The following is a 14,546-nucleotide window of genomic DNA, read 5'->3' as shown; positions in this document are numbered from 1 at the left end:
CACAGGATGATGTTTTTTGGCACACTGACTTATATAGGTCGGTGCTTCCTGTGACTGTGCATGCAGCCTTGTGCTGCCATCTGTTGGCGTGTTACAAAACTAGTCTCGAAACATTTCCATACCACCACGTATAAACAGTTTAAAGGTATGCAGTGTGTTAATAGATTTTAAGTCATAATAGTTGCGAAGAGTTATCTGAGAAAAAAGACTTTGAGACATGTTGTTATAGGATAATTATTTTCCTGTAACAGTATGACCTTATTAATAAATGATAAAGACTATGTCTTAAGGTGACAGTTTAATTCAGGACAACCCACAATGCAAACATAGAACCTAAAAAGAATAATGTATCATTAAATAATTATTGTATTTTGTGATGCAGGTGCAGTCCATTGAGTCGAAGTTGGACTCCTTGTTGGATATCTACCGTCAAGTTCTCCATAAAGGCTCTTCCTCAGTATTGGGCCTTTCAGCTCTTCCTCTGTTTGAGCTGGAGCAGACTTCAGACTACAACAGCTCCATCCAGAGCAAAGATATCTCCTCCACTCAGCTAAGCAGAAGTGGGATTTCTCGCTCAGTCAGCGATAACTTGCCCTGCAGCCTTCAGCTTGTCCTGGCACCTAGTGAGCTCAACATGGGCACTGGTTTCACAGCGTCCTCTTCCTCTTTCACCCCATCTCCCCTGCTTCAAAATCCACCATCAAGCCCAGACAGTGTGTACCCAGCTTCCCCCCCTCCCATACTTACTCCAAACAACCTTTCCAGGGCTCATTCCAACTTTCCAGAGCTGACCAGGCCTCTTCCTATGACTACCCCCAACACACATACACTCCAGCTGCCAACTGTGGCTCCACTGCCTCCAAGCAGGCCTTCCAGCATGATCTCAGAGGCACTGCAAGAAAGCAATCCTAATGCTTGCCTGCTTAACACCCAGACTAAAGCTGTTTCAGATACAGAGGTTAAATGTACAGAGAGCACAGTGCAGCTCAGGAGCAGGCCTGAGCGCAACCCCAAGGAGGAGGGCTCCTGGAGGAGACACTTGAGTCTCGAAATGAATCCACTGAGCCTCACATCTTCAGCAGCAGCCAACCGGCTTCAGGCCGACCGGGCATTGGGAAAGTCACTCTCTGCACAGAACCTCATGCTGCCATCAGGCACAGAGTGCCACCCCAACCTGTCTGCTCGGAGTAGCGGCAGCAGCAACAATGAGTCTAATGACCGGGAGACGCTGACGGACTGGGGAGAAACAGAACTTTTTGTCACTGACAAAGAGCTGGCCACCAGCAAGGGGAACTTCAATATGCTCTCTCAGCAGAGTACAGATGCCAGCTTCTCAGCAGACCTTGTGCAAATGGTAGCCAGTGGACCAACTCAGAGCCAGACAAGGCCCCTGGGCAGCTCAGAGTCTCTAAGCTTGCCTCATGTCCTTATAAAATAATACTAACAGCAGCCTCAGCGTGGAGACTGGACACACTCTATTATCTCTTACTCACATTTTCCAAAGGAAAGAGGGTGGCAGCTTCACTTATTTGCCTTTTCTAAGTTTCAGCATAAGTTGGTTAAAAAAAGTGATGTTCCTCATACCTTTATGTTCTTACATGCCATTGCATGGATAGTTTTGTCATAATGGGAATTTTAGCGAAGTAGAAGGTATTTGGCATTAAACGATGACATGAAGGATTATGGTACTGAATGAGCTCTGATCTCAGTCTTGCATGTGCACTTGCATGTTTAAAATGCAACCACACGAAGGATTGAGAATATTTATGCATTTATTAACAGCCTACTCAGTCTTAAAATTCATAGTTGAGTCTCCTTTTTATACCATGCTTTATTCAGTAATGTATGTCTGACTTAAATCAAACATTTTACAAATTAAAGGTATCAAGGATAAGCACCATGCATATTTGAGGCTATTTCCAAAAAATAGTTGTAATGTTTCAGATAACCAGGGTTTTTTTACATGACTGCCTAGAAACCTGCATCAATATCATCAACACTGACTTCTTATGATTTTATATATATATATATATATATATATATATATATATATATATATATATATATATATATATATATATATATAGGTTTTTATTGTGTAGCCTCACATATAACATGATTTTTCTCACATTTGTATTCTGTTTTATTCTGTTGCCCACTGCAGTCTTAAAGTCAACCTAAAATGCTGCTTACCATTCTTCTGTTAGCTGGTTGTCAGTACAACATCAATAAGAATGTAACACATATATGATGTCAATATCTGTTTGTATATCGTGAGACAAGCCTACTTGTGTTGAAGGAATTCTGGACCTACGCAAAGCCTCTGGTACACACTGAGGATGATCTTGGCACTGTAGCTTACAACAGTTGGAAGCACAATTGTTCAAAGAATTACAGGAAACCTGCAAATGTGATGAAGGTTTTTTTATTTTAATCATTCATATTTGTAATCCAGATATGTGGACATTATATGATACTGGGTGTTTGATTTGTGTTCCATGGATTCACTAAAATACACATATATTTGAGTTGCAGAAAAAGTAAAGTAGATTAATGTTATTAATTAACACATTTTAGGTAATTTTTATTTGTAACTAAATGCTTCATGGTGCCTTTTTGCAAAGTTCATTGATGTTACCTGTTCTGATTCTCTTTATCCTCTTGCTTTGGGAATTTGTTAAGAGTTTAGGTTGAGATAATGGCACATTTCTATTTGATTGTGTACTAAGCCTTTGTTGTTGGTCTTTGTTTGTTTGTTTGTTTGTTTTGCCACTAATTCAGTAATTTATTACACAAAACTGGCCTTAATATACATGCTTGATAATGTTACCATTCTGTTATGCTGATTAATTTATTTTTAACTATGTGCACATAACAGAGCTGAAGCTCTGGGTTTGAAGAAAAAAAATGCAAAAATAAACTTTATCATACTTCAATAAAGAAATGACTTGAACTCACGGAGAGAGGTTGTGTTTAGTTATTGTGCATTTTTTTACTTTTATATATTTAATCGGATGAGGATGATCCCTAATGGGAGAAGCCGAAAGAAGAATATATTTAATCAGATGGGAGTTTTAAATATATAAGCCCATAACTGGCCCAATAAAGATTGTCCTGATAAGAAAAAAATGTCTTAATATGTAATTATTCATCAGCAAGATGTGATATTTATGCTGTAACTCATTACAAAAGAACACATTTCCATACATTGTGTATTCTTAGTAGCTAAAGATGAAGTATTTATGACATATAATCACAATTGTGGTCATTTTACTGCCTACAAAAATCTACAGCTGATACAATATGGGAAAAGTTTAGATTTGTGCAATTTTATGACTAAATAATGATTAAATAAAAACATGAGATACTAAAAATGTACTTTAAAGAGTAACTTTTTGCTGTGTTTTTAGTCTACTGAGTGGACTGAGTGTAATATGGGCCATTTATATATAATAAGTGACATATGTTGAACTATAACCAGGGCGATGGCTATAGGCAGAGTAGCCAATTGCGTGAGCTGTCATCATGTACTTTTTTGATTGTAATGTATTATTTAATAAACGGAGCCTTATTCTGCCGATTCGCATCAGCGCCATTTGAAGATGGATCATTATTTGCAGAGGGTTTATTCTGACTTTAAAAATACTAAAGAAAAAGTGAAGGTTTGTAGATAAAAACAGCAATCGCAGCTAGGCTACAGTTTTGTTCATTATTTTAAAAAGTACCTGAACTGTCTATATATTTTCCAGTGATGTTTGCATTATCATAATATCCTACTTTATACTTAGTCTTTTTTCGGCTTCTTATTAGGGGTCGCCACAGCAGATCATCCGTCTCCATACCCCCCTCGCCTACCCCCGTCCTCTACATCTGCCTCTTTCAAACCAACTACCTGCATGTCTTCCCTCACCACATCCATAAACCTTCTCCTTGGTCTTCCTCTTTTCCTCCTTCCTGGCGGCTCCATTCTCAGCATTCTCCTACCGATATACCCCATGTCCCTCTTCTGAACATGTCTAAACCATCTCAATCGCGCCTCCCTCACCTTGTCTCCAAAACGTCCTACATGCGCTGACCCTCTAATAAACGAATTTTTAATCCTGTCCATCCTCGTCACTCACAACGAAAACTTCAACATCTTCAGCCCTGCTACCTCCAGCTCCACCTCCTGTCTTTTACTCAATGCCACTGTCTCTAAACCATACAACATCGCAGGTCTCACCACAGTCCTATAAACTTTCCCTTTCACTCTTACAGATACCCTTCTATCACAAATCACTCCTGTCACTCTTCTCCACCCACTCCACCCTGCCTGCACTCTTTTCTTCACTTCTCTAACACACTCTCCATTACTTTGCACTGTTGACCCCAGGTACCTGAACTCTTCCACCTTCTCCACCTCTTCTCCCTGCAACCGCAACACTCCACTGCCCTCCCTCTCATTCACACACATGTAATCTGTCTTACTACTAATGACTTTCATTCCCCTACTCTCCAGCACATACCTCTACCTCTCCAGGCTCTTCTCCACCTGCTCCCTACTCTCACCACAAATAACAATATCATCCGCAAACGTCATAGTCCACGGAGACTCCTGTCTGACCTTGTCCGTCAACCGGTCCATCACCACTGCAAACAGGCAAGGGCTCAGAGCCGATCCTTGATGCAGTTAAACCTCCACCTTGAACCAGTCTGTCGTTCCTACTGCACACTTCACTGCTGTCACACTGTCCTCATACATGTCCTGCACCACCCTCACATACTTCTCTAACACACCTGACTTCCTCATACAATACCACAACTCCTCTCTCTGCACCCTGTCATACACTTTCTTCAAATCCACAAACACATATTAAGGGATTTAAATGCATTAGATAATATGATCTATATTGCTATATCTATACTCTGTATTGCTTCAGTAGGAGGGGGAAATATGTCTATTTCCAGCTAAAAAATTTAATTTCACCCTCATTGTACTGTTCAAAGTAGGCAACAATGTTTGTTATCCAAAATAGTGGGTCAGTGTGTTAATGTAAATAAATTACTGAACAAATGACTAAAAGTTAATTTATCTCACGTTAATGGATTAAAAAAATTATAATCTAAACTTACTTTCAGATAAGTTTAACTAAAGTTTCAACTAAGTTTCTTTTTATTTATTTATTCTGAAAGGTGGAAGTAAGGAGGCCGGATGGCTAGAACTGGCCCTGACTCCAACGTTAAGAATTGAGAAGTGGGCGTGGTCACGTGAGCAGTAGCTGGCGGTACACGCGCTAATGGTCTATCCGAAGTGCGCGTGCCAGTCGAAGTGAACTTCGACGTCGGTTTGTGATGTCGGACTGGGAGGCTGAATATGACGAGGGCGGTGGTGCCATCTCGAAGCCTTCGCTTGTCCATAAAGCTCCGTACACGGGGTGGGAAGGTTCCTCACATAGCAGGAAAGAAAATGTGTCTTTTGATTCAAAGAGTGGCCTAAAATTGGGTCGAGAAGGTCCCCAATGGCGGAAATGGAGAGAGCGGGACGGGAGGTCAACCACGACCGAGAAACGCGTCGTGAGAAGTCAGCTTCAAGCCGAGCTCTCACTCTGAGCGTGGAAAACTCTCAAATCGGGAGAATAATCGGTAAGCTAACTTTGTGGACCTGCAATACTGCTAATGATAGTACCTTTAAGCCCTAATGAAGTTAGCTTGTTAGTTAGCATCGCCATTTAGCATCACTGATGTGTGTAACAGGTCGAGGTGGAGCGAAAATCCGCGAGCTGCAGGAGTCCAGTGGAGCGAGAATTAAGGCAAGTTCACTTACTGTAACAGCACCGTGTCCCGGTTAATATAATTCATCAGTCTTTTCACACTGATGCAGATTTATACACTACCAGGCAAAAGTTTGGACACACTTCAGTGTTTTTTAGTGTTCTTTATTTTTATTTTCAATATTGTACATCCAAACTATGAATGAACACGTAGGGAATTATATAGTAAACAGAAAACCCAGAACATTTTTTATATTTTTGATTCTTTTGATTTCTGGTTAGGTGTCTCCTCAATTTTGACTAAATCGCCAGCAGTGTCTCCAGCAAATCAGTGACTCAGTTCATCAAAAAGGTTCGGTCACTGCTTCGTTTATTGAGCCGTAAGTTACATCATTAAACCAGTAGGTGGCGACAGTAACTAATTGTTGTAGGTATTACGCGTAAGTCATTGGCCGCGTCTGAAACCGCTCTCTATCCTCCCATAAACAGAGGGACCAAAAACTCTTCTAAAGTTTAAAAAATCAAATTTGATTGAAGGCCAAACGTTCATATTGCATTGTAACTGTATAATATTACAATGAGAGTGCCCATAGTTTCCATCATTTATGATTTCAAAATATCTATTTACAAATAAGTATATAAATAAGTGGAAAATGTTATTCTGTAATCTGCTTAAGGAATGCAGTTTTATTTTCAATGTTTTGTAGTTAAATAAAACTTGCAAATATTACAATATATACATAGAATTAATTCTATTTATAGCACAATAAAGATTAATGCCTAATACAATCTATAAACTATAATCCAATATGCTTCTCCTGTCTGTGACCTCTAATGAGAGACATGCAGCTGGTCCTTTTTTAATTAGATTCTCTACTTTTCAAATTAAAATACAATAAATGTTATTTAAAATATTAAATTAGGAATGAAGATCTGTGTCAAAAAATCAAAATGCCAAATCAACTCACTGAGACCCATCTTTAGACCGTGGGCACTCGAATGAGTATCTCTGTTCTACAGTGCAGTGCTAAAGATGTAAAATGCACTATTTAGTTTCATGGACTGACAGGAAGACCTCTATCGTCAGCAGTACAGCAGCTGCACATGGGACTGTGCTTTCTCCAGTCCTGTTCACCCTGTACACGTTGGTCTTTCAATATTATTCATCCATGTGTCCTGCCGTGTGCACATGTTCAAGGACGACACTGCGATCGTGGGTTGTATCAGGAGGGGACAGGAGGAGGAGTACAGGAAACTGATCCAGGACTTAGGTGGTGATTTAATTTAGCAAATCTTGCACAGTTCCTCTCTCTGCTCAGTGTTGGTCATCTTAAAGATAAAATATCGCCATATAACAGAGGCAGCATTTTTTTGGCTACCAGTTCAGTGTCTGTCTGCTCGGCATTCATCTTCACCTGGTCTCTGCACTGCACACCGGGAAGTAACGTGACCACACGCCACGCATGCACTTCCTAAACTGAGAATATCTGGTCTTTTTTTTTTTTTGTTAACGGCAAGGAAAATCTGTGTCCCCTTCGCTGTGCACTTATTTATTTCATTCAATCGTAACATTTGCCATCAAATAATCGTGCAGCACTAGTATCTATCTATCTATCTATCTATCTATCTATCTATCTATCTATCTATCTATCTATTTATGTTTCCTCCATTTTGTAGAGACGTCTGAATTTAAAGTGAACAACTTTATTCCGTTTTTTCATTCACTTGTTTGTACCCACAGTGCATTTTGATTTCTAGTGTATCTATGTATCTGATGTACACTCACCAAGACATTATTTTCCATTCTGCAACATGACATGGCACAAAACAAAATCTGCTCCTTGGGAGTTTCGTGCAAAATCCAAATTTTGCGACAATGTTTTGTATATAATGTCTGTTCATATACTTGTTTATGCTTGTTGAGTTTTAGTTGATGTTTTTAAATAACTAAAATATAGGATTTTTTTTTAAATATTTGATAAGTAATGTTATATTAGACTTTTTTAATATTGAATTTATATTTATATTGTTAATATTATTGTAAAAAAATAGTTAAAAAACCTAGTTGTATGATACACTGCAGATGTAAATACAGAGCAGGTGTAGCATTTCTTTCTTTCTTTCTTTCTTTCCAGATGAATGATATTTATGTCAGTGTCCAGTTTAGAACCAGGGTTTTGGAAAAATACTTGGCCACTCCATCATCTTCAGCAAGGCAGCTGTCATCTTAGTGGTGTGTTTGGGTTGTTTCATGTTGGAAAACTGTTGTTTGGCCCAGTCTCTGAAGGGATGCCACAGTACATTTTAGAACGCATGTTTCCCTCAATGCCCAGTACTAGCAGCACTTATGCAGCCCCAGACCATGATGCTACCACCACCATACTTGACTGTAGGCAAGACACAATTTTCTTGGCGCTTTATACCAGGGTGTCGCCACGCATGCTGAACACAATCTGAGGTGTTCAGATGTTTCAAAATTTTTGACAAGCACTGTATCCTGGCAAGCTGGGGTGTGTGTGTGTGTGTGTAGGTCCTCGTTTGTTCATCTAGTTTATTTGTTTTATTTACAAACTGCAAGTAACTAACCAATGCCTGTTTCACCGCTCACACTAATGTGCTCTTAAAAAAAGCTGGAAAAATGTTCACATGTAAGACACAAGCAGGAATTAAGAACAAAAAAAACATGAGTAAATGGAAGTTACAAGACCGATTCATCCAATTAAAATATTTGTTCAAAAGATTCACTGACTTGTTCATTAATGAAACACCAGTTTCTCAATAACTTCTTATGAACAATTACTTGCGTGTGGGGGGAAAAAGTGTATGCGCAAAAGGCTCTCACTAAAATCACAATGTACAGTTGCAGCACTGAATTTCACTTTGCTGTGATGTAGTTTTAAATACAACTAATGTTCTTTAGCAAATTCTCCAAAAAAATTATTGTTTCAAATTTATAGTTTGAACAAAGACTGCAAGTTTTTATGAAGCCAATCTAAGAATCTGATTGAACACAACACCGAAATTTTCCAAACCAGAGTTTTGAACTGCTGAGATGTTTGAGCAGGTATTATCACAAAGCTGCAGTGCACACTACTGGATTTGTTGTTGCTATGTTCCACAGAAACACATTCCATGTGTTTTATTGTGTTTGGTATACTTTTAGGTTTGTTTGTTGTTTCTTTCGAATGTTATTTAAAAAAAAAAAAAAAAGGTAGAAATGTGGACATTTCTCTAGCACAGCAAGAATGTAAGCTCTATCAATGTGTGCACACATCACATATATACAGTAATTGTATTTGTATTATGAAAGACTATCTTAAACAATATACATGAATGTACACGTCAAGTTGTTTGCTAAAAAGGATATTATTTATAAAAAGGTTAATTATGTAAAGTCACAAGCCACATATTATTGTAGACTTTAACAAGTTTTGCTGCCTTCAAAATGTGGTATCTTTTTTGTTACTATTTAAATGTTAATTTTTTTACTTAAATTGCTTTTACATTCTAAATCCTGTTTAAAATGTATTTTTGTAATTAATGTGATGACAAAAATATAGGCTGCTTTTTTGGAACAAATGAGCAACTAAGCTAATTGAATACCACACAAACAGGTTGCCAAATAATCTGTGTGTGACATTTTCACAAAATGGTGTATATTTGGAGTAATCTGCTATGACTGATTATGGTTTGTGTAGATTAACCGTGGAGACTACAAGGGAGAGGTGCTCATTTTCGGTAGCAGTGATGCCCAACAGAAAGCCAACAATCTGATCCAGGAGCTTATAGGAACAGGTGCTGCTAATGAGCTCGGACTTCACTATGGTAAGAGAAAGGCAGGATGAGTAGAAGATTATTGTTTGTAGTCTAAGCAGTGGTTAAATAGCCCCTGTCAACATTTGATTTTATTTCTGTTAGCTGTAGATTCTGGGATTACATTGGTAAATGTGATGACTGGTCACCCTGGGTGCAACCAGAATTGACCATCTTCATGAGCCTCTAATAAGTGATCTTGCTACACCTTACACATGTTTTGGTCTCTAAAGAGATATCAGATAGCAGATATGAGGTTCAAAGAAAGACCATTTTAAATAATATGGGAGCATATCTGATGCAGTGGGTCACTCGCATCATGATGTGCAGTGTGTTTACTGCACTCGTTCTTCACTAAACGTTTATTTCTCCTACATAGATTTTGTATGGAACAATGAAACTGTACACAATAGTGCTAATGCAGTTTTCATACAAAACAGACTACATTAGATATTTCTATTAAATACGGCTGCAACCAGCGATTATTTTGATAATCGATTAATTGAATAAATAATAAACAAATTCGCTCATGCTGGGTTGTTTCGTAATGTAAAAAAAAAATAAATAAACATTTGAATATTCAAGGTGTACATTGTGCAAATAAACATTTGTTTTTTTAATAATAATTGCAGATGGCAACCATGCTATAAAAAAAATAGACATTTTGTTCAGTTGTGAAGTTATCAGCATCTAAAATATGTAATTTTGTATAATAATTAAATGATATATGCATAAATTAAATATACAAACATTGAAAACAAGCATTTGAACGTAGTAAATCCACAGTAAATAACATTTAAAAGCAAATAAGTTACTGTTGTAGACAAACGCTATAAAAAGAGAATTGAAGAGAGAAACGCAGCAAGATAACAGACATAACAGACGAAAAATTTATTTAAAAAAAAGGAAAAAATATGCATTGGTGCACATATGCATAGGCATTTGCTGAAAACCACAACAGTGAGTAAAAATGTAATCGTTTACTGCTGCTGTTATTTGCTGATTTTAGATTTAGTGTTTGTTCACACCGGTTTAATTGAATCCATCCAACCTGATGCTCGCGAGTCATAACAGAACAGCTAACCCAGTTACGCTAACCCTTAACTTGAGTAGCCCAACTAATCGATAACGGTATAGCAAATTTCATTATCGAATATTATTAATTTTATTGATTAGTTGTTGCAGCCCTAAGGCAAAGCTCCATCCTGTTCATACTACTAAATATCTGATTTAAATTTTCATGAATGTCAGAAAGTGCTCCTGATGTGTATGTACAACACCACTTGATTTACCACAATGCATAAATTTGGTGGTTATTACCGGCTATTGTGGTGCTCTTCCTCAGCATGAAACAATATTGTTATTCACAGCTGGTCACCTCTTCTCTCATCCTGGCTTCCACTACTTTTTCCCACAATTTCATGGTGTGGCTGATCAACTTTATTCCCCTGTAGTTACTGCAGGTCTGCACATCTCTCTTATTCTTAAAGATCGGTACCAGCACACTCCTTCTCCATTCCTCAGGCATCCTCCTACTATCCAAAATCTTCTGCCATCTCTCCTTAACATCTCCATGCTTCTACTGACCTACTGACTTTCCACTCTTCATCCTCTTAATCGCTGCTCTCACTTACTCCTTACTAATCCTATCCACTTTTCGCTTCACCATCTCCACCCCATCCAACCTTCTCTCTCAGCTGGTCAAAATACTCCCTCCATTTTCTCAACACACTTACCTCACTATTTAACACATTCCCATCTCCATCCTCTATTGCTCTAACTTGCAGCATATCCTTTCCAGCTTGGTCCCTCTGTCTGGCCAATCGGTATAAATCCTTTTTACCTTCCTTAGTGTCCAACTACTCATGCAGCTCCTTATATGCCTTTTTCTTGGCTTTTTCCGCATCCCTCTTTACCTGCTGCCGCATCTCCTTGTACTCCTGCCTACTTTTCTAATCTCTGTGCTGATCGCAATTCTGTTTTAACAAACTCTTCCTCCTTATGCTTTTCTGTACCTCCTCATTCCACCATCACGTCTTTGTCTTCCTTTCCCTTTCCAGATGTCACACTAAGTACCTTTCTAGCTGTATCCCTTATCATGTCTGCAGTAGATGCCCAATCATCCAGCACCTCTTCACCACCACTGAGCCCCTGTCTGACCTCTTCCTGAATCTCACACTACAGTCTTCCTCCTTCAGTTTCCCATATCTTATTATTCAGTCTTCATTCACCACCTCTTATTTTTCATTTCCAAAACCATTCTACAGACCACCACCCGATGCTGTCTAGCTACACTGTCCCCTGCCAACACCTTACAGTCTCCAATTTCCTTCAGCTTGCATCATGATTAAAATCAGTGTTCACCACTGCCATTCCCATCCTTTTAGCAAAATCTACCACCATCTGCCTCCACATTACTCTCCTTAAAGCCATACCATCCCATCACCTCTGTTCCCTTTATCAACATGCCCATTGAAATCTGCCCGAATCATCAATCTATACTCTGACCACAAAAAACTGAAGTGATTCCTGCACCATCAGCTTTGTTCCTGAGTATCCATAAGCAAAATTGCATCTGGTTGTGGTTTTATTTTTCGCTCCCAAACTGGAAGTTTATCTTGTAGATGCATTTGCTAGTTTGCCTTGCATGGGACTACATACTGTATAGATGACAAGTCACTTCACTTTTTATTGAGTCCTGTATCCCAAATTGGTCCCAACTGTTTAGTAACAGGTGTTTTCTTGTTTGTTTCTACAGGAAGTGAGACTTGCTGGTCAGCATCTGCACTGCAGCCTTCAGCTGCTTCACCTTCTATACCTATAGATTGGAATGCCATACGTGAGAACAAGGGGAAATATGAGACTTTGAAATGGAAAGGTAAGTTTAATTAGTGAGCCAGCACCTAGTTGTATGTCAGAATTCCTACTGGTTCAGCTACATAACTTTCAACAATGTTGGTGCTTTGATTAGACATTTCTTAACATAGGGTGTTTTTTTCTTTAAGGGAAATTGATATTTAAAGAACAGATAGTCCAGAAAAGGAGCCAGAAAACACAGTATAAATAAATTAGACTGTGATGTTTGTCTTGTGTTTACAATGGAGAAAAATGTTTTAAAAAAAATGCCTTATACTTGCATTCACACACAATATTGGCTGTTTTAGTAGTCCATTCAACAATAATGTTTATATACGAGCCTGTAATAACCTTAATTTCCATCCCAAACATTTTCTTCAGATCTCCCACCACTGGAGAAGAATTTCTACATTGAGGCAGACTTTGTGGCCAAGCGCAGTGCAGAGGAGATCAAAAACTGGAGGTATATGCATGCTGCAATCTGCCAGAAACTTCAGCAGAGGACTATATCGAGCTGTGTGCATAATAGAGAAAATGGAGCAAATCGTGTCTGAGAACTAACTTTCGAGTATTTCATACCTTTTGCTGGTGCCAGTAGACAAACGAATAATTGATTCAGTGTAGGACAGTAGAAGAAATACTGTAAATGTGCTCATGCGGTACCTGTGGAAATATTTATTTATTTTAATTGTTGACATTTAAAACATGTTAATGTTTAAATGTAAAAACCCAGGGATAGTGTGAACGCTATGACGCTTTTCTATGTTGAATCATAATGTGTGTAAACTGTAAATATGCTGAACAACCAGTGGAGGGCTCTCTTTAATTATGAATACAGTGCATCTGAGAAACTGTCATGGCTGCATTTGATATGCACTGAACATTATGAGTCACTCGGTTTTGGCGGGAAATTGTGAGCCAATCATGAAAGTGTTATGGTTTGAAAAAATATTTTTATCAAGAGCTACGGTAAATGGTTTGCTACAAAGTGGCATTTGATCATAAAAAAAGAATGAACTGTCAATGTTTTTCACTACTTGAAGAGCCTAAATCATAGCTATTATGTCTCACCATAATAGAATTTAAATACTTAATCTCTTTTTAACAGAAAGGAGAACAATAATATCTTTGTGGATGATCTGAAAGAAGAAGGTCTGTATCTAATTTTAAGAATCAATGGCAATTATTGGGTGTTAAATATTTCCTGTTTTATTAACTACAGTTTTCTGGTTTGTTTCTGTAGATAGTGAGAGTGCAGTTTCAGGAAAAGAGTTTAGGAAACGAGCAATCCCTAATCCTGTGTACACTTTTGAGGAGGCTTTTGCCCATTTTCCCGAAATAATGGAGAACATCGTCAGAGTGGGATTTCAAAAACCAACTCCAATTCAGGTATTAAACATAAAACTTTTGTTCTGTTCTCAGTTGAGAGTTGACTAAACAGAGAAAAACAACAGGATTCTTGTGAATTAGGGTTTGTTACAAAGCAGCCAGATTACATGCAGTGATCACAACACATGTTGCTCTCTGAATTTGAAGTGGTTGCTTTATAGTTGTTTTGGCATGGGACCAGTCAATTCTGTAAACATTGTGGATGCTTGTTTTGTTGTCAGTTTCTTTTAAGGGATTTGCATTGGAACATTGTCATATTTAATTATTGAGGCCAATGTATGTGTGACTTTTGTCTTCTAAACAAACAAACTATTGTCTTGAAATCCAAAATAAACAGTAGAATGTGTTTTTATGTAAACAATAGTAGTGCTAATTTTATGACTATTAGTTAGTCTGATTAGAGCTCTCTTACTCTCTCAATTGACAGTCAGAGCAACACTAAGAATTTGGTGGCATTTATTAGCTCAGGTTTGTGAAACAGGACACAATTTGTACAGAGTTTCCTTGTGTTCCAAAAACATTCCATGCTTCGCCATTAATTTAAAAGTTTTATGTTAAAGTACAGAAAGCTTTTTCAATTCTGATAAAGAATTTAGATGGTAGATATGCTTTTGATCTTTATGGTCCTCTACAGTCCCAGGCTTGGCCTATAGTTCTAAGTGGCCTGGATTTGATTGGCATTGCACAGACCGGCACCGGAAAAACTCTTGCCTATCTTCTTCCTGGATTCATTCATAT

The 14,546-nt window shown here is 38.1% G+C and overlaps 2 protein-coding genes across 4 annotated transcripts in view; both read left to right on the top strand.

The window, feature by feature from the left end:
• The window catches only part of kcnq5a (potassium voltage-gated channel, KQT-like subfamily, member 5a), a 123,933-nt gene extending 120,976 nt beyond the window's left edge, over positions 1 to 2,957 (top strand). For all 3 annotated transcript variants that reach the window (XM_046863612.1, XM_046863601.1, XM_046863592.1), the window contains one exon: positions 383 to 2,957. In XM_046863612.1, coding sequence (XP_046719568.1) covers positions 383 to 1,438 — 1,056 coding nt within the window. In that variant the 3' untranslated portion in view covers positions 1,439 to 2,957. The remainder of the gene's footprint in view (positions 1 to 382) is intronic.
• A 2,289-nt stretch (positions 2,958 to 5,246) lies between these two features.
• Positions 5,247 to 14,546, top strand: part of ddx43 (DEAD (Asp-Glu-Ala-Asp) box polypeptide 43) — an 18,514-nt gene continuing 9,214 nt past the window's right edge. The window contains 9 exon segments of the mRNA XM_046863625.1: positions 5,247 to 5,470; positions 5,473 to 5,622; positions 5,734 to 5,789; positions 9,449 to 9,575; positions 12,322 to 12,441; positions 12,801 to 12,882; positions 13,528 to 13,571; positions 13,663 to 13,808; positions 14,443 to 14,546. The exon segment at positions 14,443 to 14,546 is cut by the window's right edge and continues 15 nt beyond it. Of these exon segments, the coding sequence (XP_046719581.1) occupies positions 5,332 to 5,470; positions 5,473 to 5,622; positions 5,734 to 5,789; positions 9,449 to 9,575; positions 12,322 to 12,441; positions 12,801 to 12,882; positions 13,528 to 13,571; positions 13,663 to 13,808; positions 14,443 to 14,546 (968 nt within the window). The 5' untranslated portion in view covers positions 5,247 to 5,331.

The sequence above is a fragment of the Silurus meridionalis genome, chromosome 2, assembly GCF_014805685.1.
Source record: "Silurus meridionalis isolate SWU-2019-XX chromosome 2, ASM1480568v1, whole genome shotgun sequence".
Lineage (NCBI taxonomy): Eukaryota > Metazoa > Chordata > Actinopteri > Siluriformes > Siluridae > Silurus > Silurus meridionalis.
Note: the sequence above shows the minus strand (reverse complement) of the source record. Positions and strands in the feature narration are given on the sequence as shown.